This window comes from Natrix helvetica (genome assembly GCF_964273705.1).
Source record: "Natrix helvetica genome assembly, chromosome: 2".
Classification (NCBI taxonomy): domain Eukaryota; kingdom Metazoa; phylum Chordata; class Lepidosauria; order Squamata; family Natricidae; genus Natrix; species Natrix helvetica.
Window position 1 is genome coordinate 295,220,833 of NC_138552.1, and position 21,280 is coordinate 295,242,112.

Sequence of the window (21,280 nt, forward strand, 5' to 3'; positions counted from 1 at the left end):
GGCTACTTTCAGGGGGAGGGTGCTGCAATTGGTGGGGTCTTTAGTGCTCTCGGAGCTGGGTTGTTTTCTTGCAGACGTTTCATTACCCAACTAGGTAACATCATCAGTGCTAGAAGGGAGAGGGGTTTGCTGTTTTTAGATAGCGACTTGCCCTATCAAGTGTTGGTGTGTGTGTTTCTGGTGGTTCTTTTCATTAGATTTGGATGGATGGATGGAGGATGCAGAGTCCTTGATGCTCTCTAAGCTTAGTTGTTTTCTTGGCTAGGTAACACCATCAATGTTAGTACGGAATGGGGTTTGTGGAGGGGAGGAGAAGTGGGAAGAGGAGGAGAAAGAGGAAGGACTGGAGACCTCAGTGCTCTCTGAACTTGATTGTGTTTGTGCACATTTCATAACCCAACCAGATAACACCAGCGCACCTCTCTCATAGATTAAGTGCATTCAGTGCCCGAATTTTGACGTGCCTGGAGATGATGATGTGACGGTCATTAAGTGCGAGGACTGCTCGTGACTTTCTTCCAACGCTGCTGGATCTTCAAAGAGTAATTAACCACGGATTTTTAAGATGGCTCCAGTGTCCTGGCTCATACGATTGTAATTTCCCAGCCATCTTCCGGCAAGCAAAACCACTGGGGAAGCTGCATTTGCTTAATGACTGCAGTTCACTTAACGACTGCATGATTCACTTAAGACAGGGGTGTCCAAACTTGGGAACTTTAAGACTTGTGGACTGCAACTCCCAGAATTCCCCAGCCTGACTGGGGAATTCTGGGAGTTGAAGTCCACAAGTCTTAAAGTTCCCAAGTTGGGACACCCCTGAGTCTTAACTGCAACGGTTCGCTTAGCAACCGTGGCAAAAAAAAAAAAAAAGGCCATAAAACCAGTCGCACTTCACTTAACGACCACCTGGCGTAGCAACAGAAAGTCTTGATTCTATATTGTGGCTTTAATCATCATCTTTTAATGGCCCCGTAATCCCTTGTTGGGTGGAGTCTGGGCAATGGAATGGAGTTTGGTGCTTATTGGCCGGACGCCTTTCCTGTTGCCAATGCAGAGTTTTGTTCAGCAGATATACAGTCATTGTGCCCAGAGAAATATCTGCCTCAACCTAGGATTGAACTCACAGCCACCTGATTGTGAAGTGACAGTTCCACCTCTAGGCTACCAAACCACCCCGAACATACAACCACTGTGGAGCCCCAAATTTCTGTTGCTAATTAAGAGAGTTGTTAAGTGAGTTATGCCCCGTTTTATGACCTTTCTTGCCACAGCTGTTAAGTGAGTCACACGGTTGTTCAGTGAATCCAGCTTCCCTGTCAGAAGGTCGCAAAAGAGGATCCCGTGACTCCAAGATAAATATTTAAGACAGTTGCCCGGCATCCGAATTTTGATGACGTGGCCGATGCCACGGGGATGCTGCAGCGGTCGTTAAGTGTGAAAAACAGCCATGGGTCACTTTTTTCAGTGCTGTGGTAACTTCGGACGGTCACTAAATGAACGCTGGTAAATTAAGGACTCTTTGTACCTGTACGACGTTTCAACAGAATTTCTCATTCTCATTTCTCATTCATTTTGACTCCACGCTTCTAACTTAATTTCTTTCCTTTTTTAAAAAAGAAAGGAAGAGACTTTTGAGATCAGAAGTCCAGCTTGGTTTTATTATGTGTAAAACGATCTACAGCAGCCCGTTGGTAGCTTTAGCTTCCGAACTAAACCGCTGCGATCCGGCAGTACAAAAAAAAAAAAACTCCGCAAGGCTTTGTCCAAAAAAACCAACAACCATCTTCGCCATTTCTGCTACGAAACGGCAAACCACAGATATAAGAAACAGGTAGAAGGGTCGTGACACATTTTCCTTACAAGACAGGCCGAGATTAAGGGCCTGGAAGTTAAGTCAAAGTAGCAGTCATCACCATCATCTTCTTTTAAAGACCCCATAATCCCCCGCGGAGTGGACTCTGGGCAACCCAATGGAGCTAGCAGAGTGTTTACTGGCCGGATGCTTTTCCTGACGCCAATGCAGAGTTTTGTTCAGCAGATACATTCTCGTTGGGCCCAGAGAGAGAGAAATACCTGCATCTATCTAGGATCAAACTCACAGCCTCCTGATTGTGAGGCGAGAGCTACTCATGAGTCAAAATAGTAGTAATATACTAAAATAAATTAGTGATACAAATGCTGGAAGGGAGGTTATTTACAAGACGTAGAAAAAAGGCCTTTGGGGAAGAAATTTGGCACAACAGTCACGATTGGAAGCTAACTTTGGAAAAGTCGAGAGACCCGCTCGAGGGTGCAAACCGCGGCCTTCCGACACAACGGGAGTCGCTAACGTCAGCCCGTTTCTGACCGATCGTGGTTAACAGGAATTCTGGCCGAGCGGGAAGGCCGGGAAAACAAAGGGTTAAGGCCACTGTGGGAAACCATTTTCAAATGCCCGTCTGTCATGGCTTCTCGGCGTTACTGAAGAGACAAGCCAACGGTTGGACGCCTCTTTTAACACAACCCCGTGCGGGATTCTACATATCAGCAGTAAAAAAAAAACTTTGGTCTGGATAAGAGGACTGCAAGAAGCTCATTAGGAGGCCATCTTGTTCCCTCAAGATGGCCGCCTTGCGAAAAACGGAAATTTAAGAACGGATTCACCCACTGGAGAATTTGTGGGAGAAAAGCTCTTGGGCAATCCCCAGTGGATCAGAAAAAAAGCGATTTACCCTCGTTTGCGGTTTGACGCCCACTGTTTTCGATCCAGTGGGCATCAAACTGCCTCCGCTCCCTCCCCCAGGTGCCCTCTCCGGGGACATCTCCGCGGGGACAGAGTCATTTTTGCATAGGTGTGTCGGGAGATGTCCGTCTTCTTTTTTCTTTCCTTTTAAAGTTTCTCAGGGTCAACGGGTGATAGAGCCGTGGTCCAACATCTCTCCGCTGTCTCCCGAAGACCGCCATTCGTCCCCGCTCAGTGGCAGGGCTGGGACAGCATGGACTGCTGGACAGCTTTCTGAAGTGAGTGTCTGGTCACCAGAAGCCGGACGACTTCCTCGTTCCGCTTGGTCAGCCGCTTGCGGGCTTGGTCGTGAGTCACCATGGTCATATCCCAGCCATTCACCTGCAAGAATTCAGAGCGATTTTACGGGAAGCGTCAAGATGAAACCCAGGTATTTTAATGGTCACCGGATCACACTTCTGTCTCTTTCCAACCTGCGTAAATTGCTTTTATTTTGAAATCCCAATGCAAAAATTATTTATTTTTGTTACACAATAAAAATTCTTTTGTGAACAGAGCGTTGTCCGAATTCCCCCTTTAACATTCCCACCAAAAAAACATAAATTCATTTTACATTATATTTCCAATTTTAGCGGTATTACTTTTCTTCTCCTCTTCTTCAATTTCTAGTTTTTAACATGCCCATACTTTTTCTTTCTTTTTAACAAGAAACAATTTATCATTTCCATCTATTTTCCATTAACAATATGAATCTTCCAAGTTTCAAACTTCAAGTTTTATATAATCAACATAACGTAAGTATTTATCAGCTTTAAGGTTCTTAAAGTAATTCCCACACATTCTAATGAAAACATATTTTTTACCTTGCTAACAATCTCTCTTTCTACTGGATCATATCATTCTACTATTCTCCTATTTCTACATTTTCTTTTCTTTTTCTTCTTTTCATGTGTCTTATATCGTTTCTTCTTATTTTCCCTCTCACTTTTCAATAGATTTTTTTGAGTATCTCTTCCCCCAAGTTTCTCTTTCCCATCTCCCTTTATTTCTCTCCTTATTTTTGGCTAATTTCTTTTTCGGATGACCTTTTTCCTTCTCTGCTCTCTTTGTGTCTTTATCCCATTGAGTTTTATGGTGCTTTTTTTTTTTCAAGAGGCAACTGCACTTTCTGGTTTTTCTTTGAAGATGTTTTGCTTCTCATCCAAGAAGTTTCTTCGGCTCTGACTGGATGGTGGGGAAGGGAAGGATTGATACTCCTTGCAGACAGCTGCATCCTTTTTAGGGAGTTGTTGAGGCCACTTGGAGGTTTGTCTGTGTCCTCGGGGTTACCTGAGTTGTACAAATGGGTGTGGAACCTTCTTGGCTGCAGCAGCCTCAACGACCCTCTAAAAGGATGCAAATATACAAATCTGCAAGGAGTACAAATCCTTCCACTCTCCACCACCTGGCCAGAACTGAAGAAGCTTCTTGGATGACAAGCAAAACGTCTTCAAAAAAATAAATAAAACCAGAAAGTCCAGATGTTTTGCTTCTCATGCAAGAAGCTTCTTCAGCTTTGGCTGGATGGTGGGGAGTGGAAGGATTTATAATTCTTGTAGACAGCTGGTCATTTGCATCCTTTTTGTTGGGTCATTGAGGCCACTTGGAGGTTTATGTGTGTGACTTCAGTTGTCCCAAAGGTGCAAATTTCAAGAGGCAACTGGACTTACTGGTTTTTGCTTTGAAGACGTTTCACTTCTCATCCAAGAAGCTTCTTCAGCTCTGACTGGATGGTGAGGAATGGAAGGATTTATAGTCCTTGCAGACAACTGGTCATTTGCATCCTTTTAGAGGGTCGTTGAGGCCACTTGGAGGTTTCTCTGTGTCCTCAGATAAATGGGTCCTTCCACACCTATTTGCACTACAGGGACCGTGAGGACTCAGACAAACCTCCAAGAGGCCTCAACGACCCTCTAAAAGGATGCAAATGACCAGCCGTCTGCAAGGAGTGTAAATCCTTCCCTTCCCCACCATCCAGTCAGAGCCGAAGAAGCTTCTGGGATGAGAAGCGAAACATCTTCAAAAGAAAAAAAGAAGAAAGTCCAGTGGCCTCCTGAAAAAAAGCACCTTTGGGTCTCTGGAATAATAATAAATCTCCCATCCATTTGGCTTCAAAGACACCAAGAGTGGAGGCGAAGTTGTTGCTTAAAACAGTACTTTACCTGCATGATTTTGTCCCCGACTTGAAGTCCGGCCATTTCTGCCGGTCCACCTTCGGTCACGCGAGTGACATAAATGCCCTGGAGAGGGGGAAAAAAACAAGAAGTTAGGGGGTGGAGGGCTGCCATTGCCTAATGTGGGACTAGAACTCACGTTCACCTGGTGACTGGCCTACAGTCACCCACCTGGCTTTCATGCCTAATGTGGGACTAGAACTCACCATCACCTGCTAACTGGCCTAAAGTCCCCCAGCCCGCCTTTATGCCTAGGGCAGGACTAGAATTCACCGTTTCCTGGTGATTGGCCCATTGTCATTCAGCTGGCTTGCATGCCTAATGTGGGACTAGAACTCACCGTCCCCTGGTGATTGGCTTCTAAGAATTGCATATAAAATGAGAACAAACCAGCAGCAAAAAAATACTGGACAAGAATAAAAAAACTTGCTGGAAGAGATAACTAACTAATCAATAGAGCTAAAAGCAGAATTGTTTTTATTAGGGATAATCACCAGGAACTATGAGGAAAAAAATTCAATGCTTAATATTACATGCAACAGCTGCAGCAAGAATCATGTATGCATATTCGAGTGCGCTGAGATGGAGAGACTTGCAAAAGAAATAAAAGATAAAGGAGAATATGATTATTACTTAGCATGGAACTTATAGTACAAACAGCTAGAGGAAAGATGCAAAGAAGAAGCATTAAGGGAAGAAAGATTTAAGAAATCAGAAAACAGTATAAATAAATAAATAAGAGGGGGAAATAGGGTTTCCTGCCTAGGCAGGGGCTTGGACTAGAAGACCTCCAAGGTCCCTTCCAACTCTACTATTGTATTGTATTGTATTGTAAATGTAAGATATATGGTATATAAAATAGTACAGAGTAATAGTTACAAGAAGAATATATGTACCCAGATAGATATAAGAGGTATTGTATAGAAATCAGCACATTGAAAAGAGTATGTATACATGTACGGATAAAAATAGTACAATAGAGGCATCTCGATGTGGAAATGTTGCAAAGATGAGATTTGTGTTAAAAAATGGAAAAAAGAGAACAAACCCACTCTCACTTGCACTGATGATGTTACTTAGTTCGGTAATTAAACGTCTGCAGGAAACCCACCAAGCTCAGAGCACCAAGGACCCCACAGTCCTCCTCCTCTTCTTCCCTCCCCCTCCACTCCATAACACCCCATTCCTTCGAGCACTGATGATATTACCTAGTTGGGTCATGGAACATCCAACACACATGCAAAAAAAACCTCCTAACTCAGAGAGCAATAAGGACTCCATAGACCTCCTTCTCTTTTTCCTCCTTCTCCTCTCTGCAAACCCTTCTCCCTTCTAGCACTGATGACGTTACCTAGTTGGGTCATGAAACATCTAACACACACACACACACACACACACACACACACACACACACACACACCTAACTCAAGAGAGCAATAAGGATTCCATAGACCTCCTTCTCTTCTTCCTCCTCCTCCTCTCTGCAAACCCTTCTCCCTTCCAGCACTGATGACGTTACCTAGTGGGGTCATGAAACGTCTGCAAGAAAACCACCAAGCTCAGAGAGCACCAAGGGTCCCATATTTCAACTCTGAGCTAAAATATTGATAACAACACCTTGGAAACTTGGGAGAGACAACCTATCGAAGAAATAACGTCGGTAAACGAGGGCTCAATGCCAACCTTGTCTGTCTTGTCCTCCGAGAAGGGATTCTGAGCGGGGTCCTGGTCGATGCCCCCTCCGATGCTGAAGCCCAGGATGAGGTTCTCGCCTTGGCGCAGTTTGTGGATTTCAACCCTTTGCTAAGGAGAAAAGAAGAAGGATCCAATTCGATCACTCACGTCGGGACTGCATCACAGTTCAAAACTCAAAGCAGTATGGCCTTAGATCAGGAGTCTGCAACAATGCGCAACTTTGCGACTTATGGACTTCAACTCCCAGAATTCCTTAGCCAGTTGGGGAATTTGAATCTGGCTGGGGGGGGGGGAGGAGGAGGTCAAACCATCCGGTGAAACCTTGTCAGTCTGGCAAGCAACCACGATTTTGTAAGCCTTAGTAAGACTACACCTAGAGTACTGCATACAGTTTTGGTCACCGCACTATTAAAAAAGTTGTTGAGACTCTAGAAAGAGTGCAGAGAAGAGGAACCAGGATGATGAGGGGACTGGAGGCTCAAGCATACAACGAACGGATGCAGGAACTGGGCCTGGCTGCTGTAGGGAAGAGAAGGACCAGGGGAGACAGGAGAGCAGCCTTCCAATATTTGAGGGGCTGCCCCAGAGAGGAGGAAGGAGGTCAAGTTATTCTCCAAGGCACCCAAAGGCCAGACAAGGAATAATGGATGGAAACTGAATAAGAAGAGATTCAACCTAGAAATAAGGAGACATTTCCTGACAGGGAGAACAATCAACCCATGGAACAGAAGTTGCCTTCGGAAGTTGTGGGAGCTTCATCCCTGGAAGCTTTCAAGAAGAGACTTGACTGCCATCTGTCAGAAATGGCATGGGGTCTCCTGCTTGGGCAAGAGGGTTGGACTAGATGACCTCCAAAGTACCTTCCATTCTGTTATTCTGCTATCCTTCCTTCCTTCCCTTCCCTCACTCCCAGTGGAGGTTTTCAAGAAGAGACTGGACTGCCATGTGTCAGAAATGGTGTGGGGGTCTCCTGCTTGGGCAAGGCGGTTGGACTAGATGACCTCCAAAGTCCCTTCCACTCTGTTATTCTCCCGGCGTTCCTTCCCTCCCTCCCTCCCACTGGAGGTTTTCAAGGAGACTGGACTGCCATCTGTCAGAAATGGTGTAGCGTCCCCTGCTTGGGCAAGGTGGTTGGACTAGATGACCTACAAGGTCCCTTCCAACTCTGATAATCTAAAACAAAACAAAAAAGATTTTGCTTCAACCCTTCTAGCCTTCAGTGAAGCTTTGAAGTCTCAGCTCTTCCTCCGAGCGCTGCAAGAACATGATTAGATGCTACACATCAGAAGGTTGACTTGGTGCCAAGGTATTTTATGTTTATAATAAGATGGGTATTTATAATTTTAATGCGGCTTTGAATGCCGGTTTAGCTTCAGATCGGGAGACGCTCAGAGCTGGTCCGAAGCTGGACGGCTCTTACAGTACAATACAATACAATACAATAGCAGAGTTGGGAGGGACCTTGGAGGTCTTTTAGTCCAACCCCCTGCCTAGGCAGGAAACCCTATACCGTTTCAGACAAATGGCTATCCAACATCTTCTTAAAGACTTCCAGTGTTGGGGCATTCACAACTTCTGGAGGCAACTTCTGTTCCACCGATTAATTGATATAGGTGGGACCTTGTTCAATAGTAGTAACTGTGAGAGGGATCTTGGAGTCCTAGTGGACAACCATTTAAATAGGAGCCAGCCGTGTGCAGCAGCTGCCAAAAAGCCAACACAGTTCTAGGCTGCATCAACAGAGGGAGAGAATCAAGATCACGTGAAGGGTTAATACCACTTTACAAGGCCTTGGGAAGGCCACACTTGGAATATTTGCATCCAGTTTTGGTCACCACGATGTAGAAAAGATGTGGAGACTCTGGAAAGAGTGCAGAGAAGAGCAACGAAGATGATTAGGGGACTGGAGATTAAAACATATGAAGAACGGTTGCAGGAACTAGGTATGTCTAGCTTAAGAGAAAGAAGGACTAGGGGAGACATGATAGCAGTCTTCCAATATCTCAGGGGTTGCCACAAAGAAGAGGGAGTCAAACTGTTCTCCAAGGCACCTGAGGGTAGAACAAGAAGCAATGGGTGGAAACTAATCAAGGAGAGAAGCAACTTAGAACTGAAGAGAAATTTCCTGATAGTGAGAACAATTAATCAGTGGAACAGAAGTTGCCTCCAGAAGTTGTGAATGCCCCAACACTGGAAATCTTTAAGGAGATGTTGGATAGCCATTTGTCTGAAATGGTATAGGGTTTCCTGCCTAGGCAGGGGGTTGGACTAGAAGACCTCCAAGGTCCCTCCCAACTCTGCTATTGTATTGTATTATGCTTTTTAAGTGGATCTGGCTTCCCCATCGACCTTGCTTGTCGCAAAGGGGGACCATGTGACCTTGGGAAACTGCAGCCGTCATAAATGTGAATCAGTTGTCAATCATCGGAATGTAAATCAAGTGACCAAGGGGATGCTGCAACGGTCGTTAAGTGTGAAAAATGGTCGTAGGTCACTTTTTTCAGCGCCGTTGCAACTTCCAACGGTGTCTAAGTGAACTGTTGTAAGTTGAGGGCTACCTGAAATCCGGTTGTTAAGTGAATCTGGCTTCCCCCCCATGACTTTGTCGGAAGATCGGCAAGGGGGATCACATGACCCCAGGATACTGCGACCGTCATAAATACGAACCAGCTGCGAAGCATCCGAATTTGTGAAAAACGGTCGTGAGTCACATTTTTTCGCTGCTGTTTGTTAACGATGAATGGTCCCTAAACGAACTTCTGTAACTCAAGGACTACCTGTGCAAACTGAAAGAGAACGACGGCGGCAGAAGAAAGCAGAGGTAGTACCAAAAAATGACAAAGGTGCAATGGGGTTCGGTCCCGAAACATCTGGAGCACCTCTCAAATACCAGGAGCATCGACAAATCCACCATCAGTCAACTGATTAACAACCAGAGGGATTCACTTAATAACTGTGGCAAGGAAGGTGGTAAAATGGACTTAATAACAGTTGCATTAGTTGACTTTCTGGTGTGTGTTTTTTTTAATTATTTTTTTATTTATTCTTATAAAAATAAAATCATACAAACATAATTTCAAACATATTGCCGTCACAGCGCAAGAAATCATAACGTTTAAATAACTAAACTTGACATTACCGTCCTAATAATAGGCCTAGTATTTAGCACCAACATTTACACTATATGCAGCCCAACTAGTCAGCGTACCTACATCATCAATTCTTATTTGTCCTTTAATTTCTGATTAATATTATTTACCAGTATCTGATTTAAACATATATTATTGCTTCAGTTGTTGTTATTCGGTCGTTCCCGTACCCAATTGTACCCAACTCTTCCACGAGTTATAGAATTCGGAGTCCTTTTTTCCTTTAATGAATTTTGTTAGTCTATCCGATTCTGCGCATTCATTAATTTTATTTATTACTGCCCTATCCATTGGTAATTGATCGCTCTAACATTCCTGGGCAAATGCCAATCTTGCCGCAGTGATTATGTGCAACACCAAAAACCATATCTCCATGTTGATATCTGGGGGTTTGAGTCCTAACAGGAAGGTTTCAGGTTTCAAATCTAATTGGTGTTGGGTGATTTCTATTAACCACTGCCTAATTTTTTTCCAGTATTTAATCGCCATTGGGCAGGTCCACCACTGGTGTGTTTTTTTCTTTTGGAGACATTTCACTTCTCATCCAAGAAGCTTCTTCAGCTCTGACTGGATGGTGAGGAATGGAAGGATTTATAGTCCTTGCAGACAGCTGGTCATTTGCATCCTTTTTAGAAAGTCGTTGAGGCCACTTGGAGGCTTCTCTGTGTCCTCAGGGTCACCTGAGTGGGGAAAATGGGTGTGGAGCCTTCTTGGTTGCAGAACGAGGACACAGGGCAGAAAGCATCCTGCAGCCAAGAAGGCTCCATACTCATTTGCACTACTCAGATGAGTATGGTGTGGGAGTAGGAATGGATTTCCAGAGAAAAAAACTGCAGGAACTATTTGCACCACTCAGGTGACCCCGAGGACACAGAGAAATCTCCAAGTGTCCTCAACGACCCTCTAAAAAGGATGCAAATGACCAGCTGTCTGCAAGGAGTGTCAATCCTTCCATTCCCCTCCATCTGGTCAGAGCTGAAGGAGCTTCTTGGATGTGAAGCGAAATATCTTCAAAGAAAAACCAGAAAGTCCTGTTGCCTCTTGAAAAAGCATCTTTGGGACTCCATGTGGCCTCAACGACTTTCTAAAAGGACGGAAATGACCAGCTGTCTGCAAGGAATATAAAATCCTTCCGTTCACCAGCATCCAGTCAGAGCTGAAGAAGCTTCTTGGATGAGAAGCGAAAAGTCTTCAAAAGAAAAAAACAGGAAGTCCAGTTGCCTCTTGAAAAAGCACCTTTGGGACTCCAAGTGGCCTCAAGGACCCTCCAAAAAGGATGCAAATGACCAGCTGTCTGCAAGGAGTATAAACCCTTCCCTTCCCCACCATCCAGTCAGAGCTGAAGAAGCTTCTTGGAGGAGAAGCGAAACGTTTCAAAAGAAAAAACAAGAAAGTCCTGTTGCCTCCTGAAAAAAGCATCTTTGGGACAACCAGGACCTGGAGGATGGAGAATCTCTACAGATGTTTAGCTATCTGATCACAGCTGGAGAAGCTTCTTGGAGGAGAAGCGAAACGTCTTCAAAGAAAACCCAGAAAGTCCCAGTTGCCTCTCGAAAAGTCAGATTTTTTTTCGGTGCCGTGCTCACTTTGAATGGCCCCTTAAAGGAACCGTCGTAAGTCTGCGACTGCCTGTACTTGGCCATTTGGAGCAAGCTGTACGAGGAGACCCAACTCCCAACAGCCCCACTTGAGGTCAGACGTCTGAAAGAGGGACACCAAGGATCATCGGACTCAGCGCTCTCCAACCAGTGGTCCGTGATCAAACTTTGGTGGCCCCCAGAAAAACGATTTGCGTTTTTTATATCGCACTAAATACTATTTTATCTTTTTTTAAAAAAAATTATATCGGTGGTCCACGGGATTTAAAATTATGAATTTAGTGGTCCCTGAGGTCCGAGAGGTTGATGACCCCTGGACAGATTAGCTATCTATATAGGACAATGGGGCCGACGCCCGGCTACAATTCCCAGAGATGATTTGTCCCCAGTTCATCTGGGTCAGACGAGAAGCGCCTGCAAAAACTGTGGGTGTTCTGACCCAGCTCCCCAAACATGACCAACCCTCTGAAATGAACTCAAAAGATTCCTTTATGAGGAGCGCCGGCAACCCCGGCAAAATTTTTCTCTCTCGCCGCAGGTTAACAAGTCCATCCGGCAGGGACATGAAGCGTTGTCTGCCACATCAATTCATCTCCGCCCCCTGCCTTTGATCCCCAGAGCTCGGGTGGGGCTTCGCTAGCAGCGGTGGCTCTTCCGTCCCGAGGACCGGCCCATAGATTTCCACTGCTCTCCTCTCCTCTGCCTTCGGTGTGTCAAGCACTGGAGCCAGCTGTTCCTCCTCTTCCTCATCAGCCACCTCCTGTCCTGGGGGCTGTTGACTCTCCATCTTTGGGGCTGACGAACAGCCCAGGCTCTCCCTCTGTCTGTCTGTCTGTCTGTCTGTCTGTTTCTCTCTCTCCGCCAGCTCCATTCCCTCTTCCCCCTCGGACCTCCCGGGTTGCCTTGACGCTGTCCTCCTCCTCTGATTTGAGTGGTGGGGGGACCTGCAGCCGACAGGCACACAATAGTGGGGCACTGTGTGGCATCCTAACAATGCAGTTTCTGTTGGGTTTTTGCTTTTTTGCATCGTGCCCTCTTTTATTTTTCCCCTCTTCTCTTTTCAGAAGATGGTTTTCTCCCCCCCCTCCCCCCCGCCGCCCCGAAGGCAACAGCGTCCATTAAGAAGAAACAAGGACCTATTGATGTGTTTCCTCCCCAGAGGCTCAAACAGATAATGAGCTCACTGGAAAGAAAGATAAAAAGCAGACAAAAGCAGGAAAGAGGACCGGGGGTCCTGCCAGCGTAGACCGCCGGCTGGCAAAATTGGAAGCCTCTGAAAACAAGACCAGGAATCCTGTGGGATTTTGCCGACAGATGGCAGCCAGAAGGGGCCTGGCAACCCATGCCTTCCAGGATGCCAGTTTTCCTCTCGTTTTGAAGTAAGTGTGCTTTCTTTTTTTCTTTTTTTCCAGAGAATGAAAAAAGCTGGAAGGCGTCTCTCTTGGAACTCCAAGGCTCTGGAGGAAGTTCTGAAGTTCGGGGTGTCCAGAACCCCGCAAAATTGCTCGTCTTGAGGTACAAGACCTAAGATTCGTAATAGAATTGACTAAAATATGGGGTAGAATGTAGACTAGATTAGACTGGAGAATAGAATAGAATAGAATAGAATACAATAAAATAGAAATAACTAGAGTAGAGTAGAAATAATAGAATAGAAATTAGAATTAAGAATAGAATAGAAATAAGAGAAGAATAGAATGAAGAGTAGAATAGAATTAGAGTAGAATAGAATAGAACAGAATTAGAATCGAACAGAATAAGAATAAAATAGAATAGAATTGGAATCAAACAGAATTAGAATAAAATAAGAATTAAACAGAATTAAAATTGGCATTAGCCTTAGAATAGAATAGAGAATAGAATAAGAATAAGAATAAAATAGAATAGAATTGGAATCGAACAGAATTAAAATAGAAGAATTAAATAGAATTAAAATTGGCATTAGCCTTAGAATAGAATAGAGAATAGAATATGAATAAGAATAGAATAATAAGAGTAGAATAATAAAAACAAAGTAGAATAGAATTGGAATTGAACAGAATTAAAATAGAAGAATTAAATAGAATTAAAATTAGCATAGAATAGAATAGAATAGAATACTGGAGAGGAGAGAATAGAATAGGAACAGGAATGGAATGGAATGAAATGGAATAGATTTCGAATAGGATAGGATAGGATAAAAGGTAATCCTTCACTTACAGTTCATTGAGTGACTGTTCAAAGTAACAGCATCCCTGAAAAAAGTGACTTATGACCATTTTTCATACTTATGACGGTTGCAGTGTTCCCTTAGCCACCTGATCCAAATTCAGACACTTGGCAACTGGTTGATATTTATAACAGTTGCTGTGTCCCGGGGACCCGCGGTCTTCTTCTGCGACCTTCTGACAAGCAAAGTCGGGAAGCCGGGTTCACTTAACAATCGTGTTATTATCAATGAAAGCGATTCACTTAACAGCTATGGCAAGAAAGGTCGTAAAACAGGGCAAAACTCACACGTAACAAATGCTTCACTTAGCAGCATAAATTTTGGGCTCAGTTGTGGTCGTAAAGTTGAGGACTACCTGTAGAATAGAACAGAACCGAGCAAAACAGTTTTATTTGGCCAAGGGTGCTTAGACGCACAAGGAATTTTTCTCCAGTGTTGTGGGAGGAATACTTCCTTTTAAAAACTCTGTGCAGCAATGATCTTTTTAGAACTTTAGTGGCTCACCCTGTAAGATAAGATAAGTCCTTTCTATCTTTAGCAACCGTATCAAGAAGTTGGAGGCTGCAAAGGTTAAATTTAACAAATAAGTTTAGAGGGTGAGACCCAGCTTTGCCCTTTGCCCATATTGCAGCGTTTTTCAAACTTGGCAACTTTAAGGTGGGTGGGCTTCCACTCCCAGAATTCCCCAGCCAGGATGCTTTAAGAGGGGAGGACTTCCACTCCCACAATCCCCCAGCCAGCATGCTTTAAGAGGGATGGATTTCCAGACCCAGAATTCCCCAGCCAGGATGCTTTAAGAGGGGAGGACTTCCACTCCCACAATCCCCCAGCCAGCATGCTTTAAGAGGGATGGATTTCCACACCCAGAATTCCCCAGCCAACATGCTTTAAGAGGGGTGGGCTTCCATTCCCAGAATTCCCCAGCCAGCATGCTTTAAGAGGGATGGGCTTCCACTCCCAGAATCCTCCAGCCAGCATGCTTTAAGAGGAGTGGGCTTCCCCAGCCAGCCTGCTTTAAGGGTGGGCTTCCACTCCCAGAATCCCCCATCCAGCATGCTTTAAGAGGGGAAGACTTCCACTCCCAGAATCCCCCATCCAGCATGCTTTAAGAGGGGAAGACTTCCACTCCCAGAATCCCCCATCCAGCATGCTTTAAGAGGGGAAGACTTCCACTCCCAGAATCCCCCAGCCAGCATGCTTTAAGAGGGGTGGACTTCCACTCCCAGAATTCCCCAGCCATCATGCTTTAAGAGGGGAAGACTTCCACTCCCAGAATTCCCTAGCCAGCACGCTTCAATTCTGGGAATTGAAGTCCTCCCCTCTTAAAGCTGCCAAGTTTGAAAAACATTGCTATAATATATTTTAATACTCTTCTGCAGTATTCCTATTTTGTGGCCAGGGTCCAACCTTCTCTCTGCTTCTCCTTCTTCAGTGACAAGATAAGGGACGATGTCACATTGATATTCTTGGCCTTGGACCACAAATGGTGAGATTTAAGCCCCTACTTGGCCAAGAATGCTTGGGGGGGGGGTGTCACTTGATCTAAACCAGGCCTGGATATTTTACACCATTCATGGTCCACCTGTGGCCTTACTCCCAAGCCGACCCCTGTTCTTTAGCTGTTCCCTTCGTCTGGCCACTCTGCGCATGCGCACACTGGGAACAGGCTCCAGCTGTTCTTCTGCCCCACTGATGTCTGACTCTGAAGGCAGCTGATAACTGTCAGATGGCCCCGGCTCTCTCTCTCCCTCCGACACAGAGCCCTCCTCAGAGACTTCCCCAGACTCCAGGACTGGCCCAGGTTCCTACCCAACCCTCCTCACTGTCTGCCACCAGCTCCACTGACGGGCCACAACACTCTTAGGAGTAAAAGTACCCATACATCTCGAAAATCTGCAGGTGCAAAGTTGTATTTATTTCCTCCTCAAATTTGTAAGAGAGGGATCTGAAGAGAGAAGAAACAAACTGGCGAACTCAACTGAAAAACAGATTATAAAATGTAATCGCTGAGGAAATGTTTAACCGGATCATTTTAGAAGTTTCAATTCCCTGCCAGGAATGGGAGTTTTTCTGACTTTTTCATGGTTGCTGATTTTTTACAGTTTTGAGCAGCTGGCCAAGGGTTTTTTCTCTCTTTGTACACTGTGTGTATTTATTAAACGTTAAATTTGTACCCCATGACTATCATTAAGTGTTGTACCTTATGATTCTTACGTCTTATGACGAATGTGTCTTGTCTTTTTATGTACACTGAGAGATTATGCACCAAAGACAAATTCCTTGTGTGTCCAATCACACTTGGCCAATAAAGAATTGAATTGAATTCTATTCTGTTCCGTTATGACTTCCTACACCCCTCTAGCAAAATAACCAATTTAGTCTGACTCTAATAGTTTTTATAAAGAAATTAATAAAACCACCCATTTACCAAAATAATGAATTTGAGTTGAGCCTCTCCCTAACAGCTTTTAATCAATCATCTATCTATCTATCATCTATCTATCTATCTATCTATCTATCTATCTATCTATCTATCTATCTATCTATCTATCTATCTATCATCTATCTATCATCTATCTATACATCTGTCTATAATCTATCTATCTATGACTGTGTGGGAGTAAGACACCCCTAATGCCCCTCGGAGTATGAGTTCTGTTAAGATACAGCCTGTTGTGCCTTAAAATGGTTTCTACTGTACAGCACAGTGGAGTCGCCATGGTAATGGCTTCACAGTACTCCACAAGGAGGCTCCCTCAGATAAGAAGGAAAATCTAACATTAAAAATTCCGTTCGCTCCGGACATTTTCAACAACATCGGGATTTTTCCTGTCTGATACAGAATTAGGATAAATAAATACTCAGGCAACTCCAGATTATCAGCTAGTAAATAAATAAAACCACCCATATATCAAGATAACCACTTTGGCCTGATTCTGTCCCTAATTGCTCTTAATCAATAATTTAATAAAAACCACCTATCAAAACAACCAATCTGGTCTGAGTCGCTCCCTAGTAGTTTTTAATAAATAAATAAAACCACGCATTTACCAAAATAAACACTTTGAGCTGAATCTCAACCGAATTTGCTTTTAATAAATAAATTAATAAAAACCACCCCAAAAATATCCAATTTGGGCACAGCCCCTAAGAGCTCTTCCCTGAATTTTGCAGCCGAGCTGGTTTTTACAAGCTGGATTTTCCCCCCCTTTTAAACGTCAATCCTCTCTGTCACACCTAGCAAATCATTTCTGAAAGTTTTAATCCCTGATTTCACTGACTAAGAAATCCCCACGCAAGATTTTGGAGCAAGCGGCAACATTAGACTGGTGAGCTAAGCCCCAAAATGCATGATTCACTCTCTTTTTGGAAGAAAACATTTGTTAATAGGATGCTGTCTGCAGAAAAACAAGCCTCAACGGACTTTGTCTGGGCTACGGATAACTCATACATGATAAAGTCCCTCCGTGACACATTTCATGCCTCCCAGCTATTGCGCGAAGCAAACCAGACGTCCCCGGAGGAGATTTAAGAGAGGAATCGGGTTCAAACTGATCTAATTCTCGATGACGAGACGGAAGCTAAGATTTGGATTGTGGGGCAGGCAAACTCCAGATTAAAATTCAGGATTTTAAAAGAAACCTCAAGTGAAACAAATGGGGGATACGGAGTAGTAGTAGTAGTACCGTGTTTTCCCCCAAAATAAGTCAGGGTCTCATTTTATTTTGACCTCCGAAATAAGCGCCTGGACTTATTTGTGGGGAGGCCTTATTATTTTGAGGTGCAGGAGGCGGCGAGCGTGGTCACCTCATGGCTGCTGCTATGCTGCAATATTTTCAGGGAGGGCTTATTTTAGCGCATGCACTCAGAAGCCCAATTGGGCTTATTATCCAGAGAGGTCTTATTTTTGGGGAAACAGGGTAGATTTCAGGGAGAGGAAGTACGTCCTAACACCCCCCCCCCCCGAAAACAACACCGCTAAGGAAGGAATACTTTACTTATAAGGACAAAATTTCCATTGCTAAGACAGTTCCTAAGTGAGTTTTGCCCCATTTTACAACCTTCACATCCAGCAAAGTCTTTCCAGGGAGGATTTACGGCCACAGACCTTCTCTGGCTTGGAGAGCTGCCAGCCCGATATCTGCAAAACTTGGCAAGGAGCCTCGGAGAGTCACGAAGCAATTAAGTGAACTAATGGTCTCCTGCAAACTCCACTCCCCTTTCGCTCCTCTTTTATGTCCTCTGGGAGGGGCCATTCACTGTCCACCTGCGGCCTTACTCCCAAGTCGACCCCTCTTCTTTAGCTCTTCCCTTCTTCTGGCAACTCTGTGCATGCGCACACTGGAAACAGGCTCCAGCTGTTCTTCTGCTCCACTGATGTCTCACTCTGAAGGCAGCTGATAACTGGCATATGGCTTTGGGCTCCATCTCTGCCTCCGACACAGAGCCCTCATCAGAGCCTTCCCCAGACTCCAGGACTGGCCCAGGTTCCTCCCCAACCTCCTCACTGTCCAGATCTGCAGCCAGGTGTGCTGGCTGGTCATAACATTAGCAACACGATTATTAAGTGAATCCAGCTTCCCCATCAACTTTGCTTGTTGGAAGGTCACAAAAGGGGATCGTGTGAACCGGCCCGGGGGCCAACTGCGACCGTCGTAAATAGGAACCAGTTGCCAAGCCTCTGAATGTTGATCACGCAACCACAAGGATTAACCGATTAACAGAGTTGGAAGGGACCTTCCAGGTCATCTAGTCCAACCCCCTACCCAAGCAAGAGATGGTCGTTACGGTGGAAAAACCGGTCCAAAGTCCCATTTTTCAGTGGTGTTGACCGATCACTAAACCGTCGTAAGTCGGGGATTACCTGTAAATGACCCCCCCCCTCCCTCCTTCTAGCCTTCGCTTTTGGAGAAGGTTCCCAGAAAGGTGCTTTTCAAAAAGAACCGAAGAAGCTTCAGGGGTGAGAAGCGAAACATTTTCAAAGAAAAAAAAAGTGCATTTGTCTTTCGGAAAGCGCCTTGACCTTGAGGAGGGAGAATCTCCCCGGGGATTTCGCAGAAGTGGTTTCTTTCCAAGCGATTGCAACTTGGAAATGGCGAGATTGCAGGAATCGGAGGTTTTTAAGAATAGCTGGTCAGACGCCTCTGGAGGTTTAGATTAGATTAACAGAGTGGGAAGGGCTTTGGAGGTCATCTAGTCCAACCCCACTGCCCAAGCAGGAGACCCCACACCATTTCTGACATGGCAGTTCAGTCTCTTCTTGAAAAGCTCCAGTGGGAGGAAGGGAAGGAACGCTAACAGAATAACAGAGTGGAAGGGACTTTGGAGGTCATCTAGTCCAACCCCCCACCCAAGCAGGAGACCCCACACCATTTCTGACAGATGGCAGTCCAGTCTCTTCTTGAAAACCTCCAGTGGGAGGGAGGGAAAGAAGGATAGCAGAATAACAGTGGAAGGGACTTTGGAGGTCATCTAGTCCAACCCCCTTGCCCAAGCAGGACACCCTACTACACCATTTCTGACAGATGGCAGTCCAGTCTCTTCTTGAAAGCCTCCAGTGGGAGAAAGGGAAGATAGGAAGGAAGGCTAGCAGAATAACAGAGTGAAAGGGACTTTGGAGGTCATCTAGTCCAACCCCCGCCCTGCCCAAGCAGGAAACCCCACACCATTTCTGACATTTCTGATTCCTAGATACCTTTAACCCCATTGTGCTGGGAATTTAAGACATGTAAGACGCCAATGCAAAGCCCCCCAAGGCGGGGAAGCGGCTAAGGTGAGGCGGGGTCTTCAGAGAAGAGGCTGAAGGTCAATGGAGATTCTCCATCATCCAGGTCATGGTTGTCCCAGAGGGGCTTATTCTGGAGGGCGAATGGACTTTCTGGTTTTTCTTCGAAGACGTTTCGCTTCTCATCCAAGAAGCTTCTTCAGCTCTGAGTGGATGGCGGGGAATGGAAGGATTGATACTCCTTGCAGGCAGCTGGTCATTTATAATAAATGCTTCCATTCCCCTCCACCATGCAGTCAGAGCTGAAGAAGCTTCTTGGATGAGAAGCGAAATGTCTTCAAAGGAAAAAAACAAACCAGAAAGTCCAGTTGCCTCTTGAAAAAAAAGCACCTTTGGCACAAGAGGCTGAAGGGGATTCAGTGGGGAGAAGAGAAGAGAGGATGGAAGGGAGGGATTGAGAGCCCTTCGGGTGAAGAAACCAGGAGATGGGAGTTCTAGCCCTGCCTTAGGCACGAAAGCCGGATGGGTGACTTTGGGTCAGTCACTCTATCACAGCCCAACCCAGCTGATAGGGTGGCTGTGGGGAAAAGAGGAGGCAAGAAAGGGAGGGAGGAGAAAGGAAAGGAGAAAGGGAGGGAGCCAAAAGGGAGGGAGGAAGGAATGAAAAAGGGAGGAAAGACAACAGGAGAAAGGAAGGGAAATGGAAGGGAGAGAGGGAGGGAGGAGAAAGCAAGGAAGGAATGAGAAAAAGAGGAAGGGAGGGAGAAAGGAAGGAGAAAAAGAGTGAGGAATGAGAAAGGAAGGTAGGGAAGGAGGAAGGGAGGGAGGAATAATAGGAGAAAGTAAGGAGAATGGAAGGGAGGAGAAAGGAATGGGAAAAGAAGAGAGGAATGAGAAAGGAAGGGAGGGAGAAGAGGAGGAAGAACAGGAGAATGGAAGGGAGAGAGGGAGGGGAGGAATGAGAAAGAGAGGAAGGGAGGAGAAAGGAATGAGCAAAGGAGGGAGGAGAACAGGAGAAAAGGAAGAAGAAAAGGAGGGAGTGAAAGGGGAAGGGAAGAGAAAGGGAGGAAGGAGGGAGGGAGAAAGGGAGCAAGGAAGAACAGGAGAATGGAAGGAGAATGGAAGGGAGGGAGGGAAGCATGAGAACAGAAAAGGAAGGAGAAAGGAGGGAGTAAAAGGAGAAGGAAGAAGAAAAGGAAGAGCAGGAGAAAGGAAGAATGGAAGGAAGAGGAGGGGAAAAGGAAAAAGGAAGGGGAACGGGAGGAAAGAAAGAAAGAAAGAAAGAAGGAGAAAGGGAGGAAGGAAAGAAAGAAGGGGACCCTTCCTGTGCTCGCAGCCGACTTGCTCAGACCCTTTCAGGCTTCCAACTGGACTTCCAACCCCACCAAAGGCGGGGGAGACCGGAGGCCACCCGAGAACAAAACCTGCCGCACCGTCTTAAAACTTGCCCGGCGTCGACCACGCCCGCGCGCCAGGAAAGCGCCCTCTGACACGTGTCTGCGGGGTCGTGGGAATGGACTACCCGGGAAGGAGAGGGGGGAATTGGGACAGAGAGATTCCCCCCCTGTCCTCCCCACCCGTCCCAAACCTTTGGGACTCCCGTGCCCATCATCCCCTGCCCGGGGGTGGGGTGGGCGGCGGCCGCGGAGGATGGGCTTTGTAGTCCGAGGAGGGGCGGCGAGGAAGGCGGGCTTACCACCACGGCCGTGACGGGCTGGCCCGGGATGTAGGACATGGCTCCGGATGAAGGGAGGTTCCGGGAGTCGCTCAAGCCGCTCCGGTCGCTTCGCCTCCGGCGGAACAAAAGCGGAGGGAGCGGGCGCCGAGGCTCCGCCCCCCACTCCTCGCGGCCACGCCCACCGCCCTGTCAGGCCACGCCCCCTCCTCCTGATTCCTCCTCGTCTTCCTCGGAGAAGGGGAGGGGTTGACGAAGTGGGCGGGGCCTAGGCCTTCCTTTCGCAACGACGTC

General features: G+C 45.9%; 1 protein-coding gene across 1 annotated transcript; it reads right to left on the reverse strand.

Annotated features, from left to right (window-relative positions):
• Positions 1–1,637: 1,637 nt before the first annotated feature.
• TAX1BP3 (Tax1 binding protein 3) lies at positions 1,638–21,228 on the reverse strand. Its single transcript, XM_081945515.1, has 4 exons — positions 21,008–21,228; positions 6,619–6,738; positions 4,924–5,001; positions 1,638–3,103 (listed from the first exon to the last, which is right to left on the reverse strand). The coding sequence occupies exons 1-4, from the start codon at positions 21,044–21,046 to the stop codon at positions 2,954–2,956; spliced, it is 387 nt and encodes a 128-aa protein (XP_081801641.1). The 5' UTR covers positions 21,047–21,228; the 3' UTR covers positions 1,638–2,953.
• Positions 21,229–21,280: the final 52 nt, after the last annotated feature.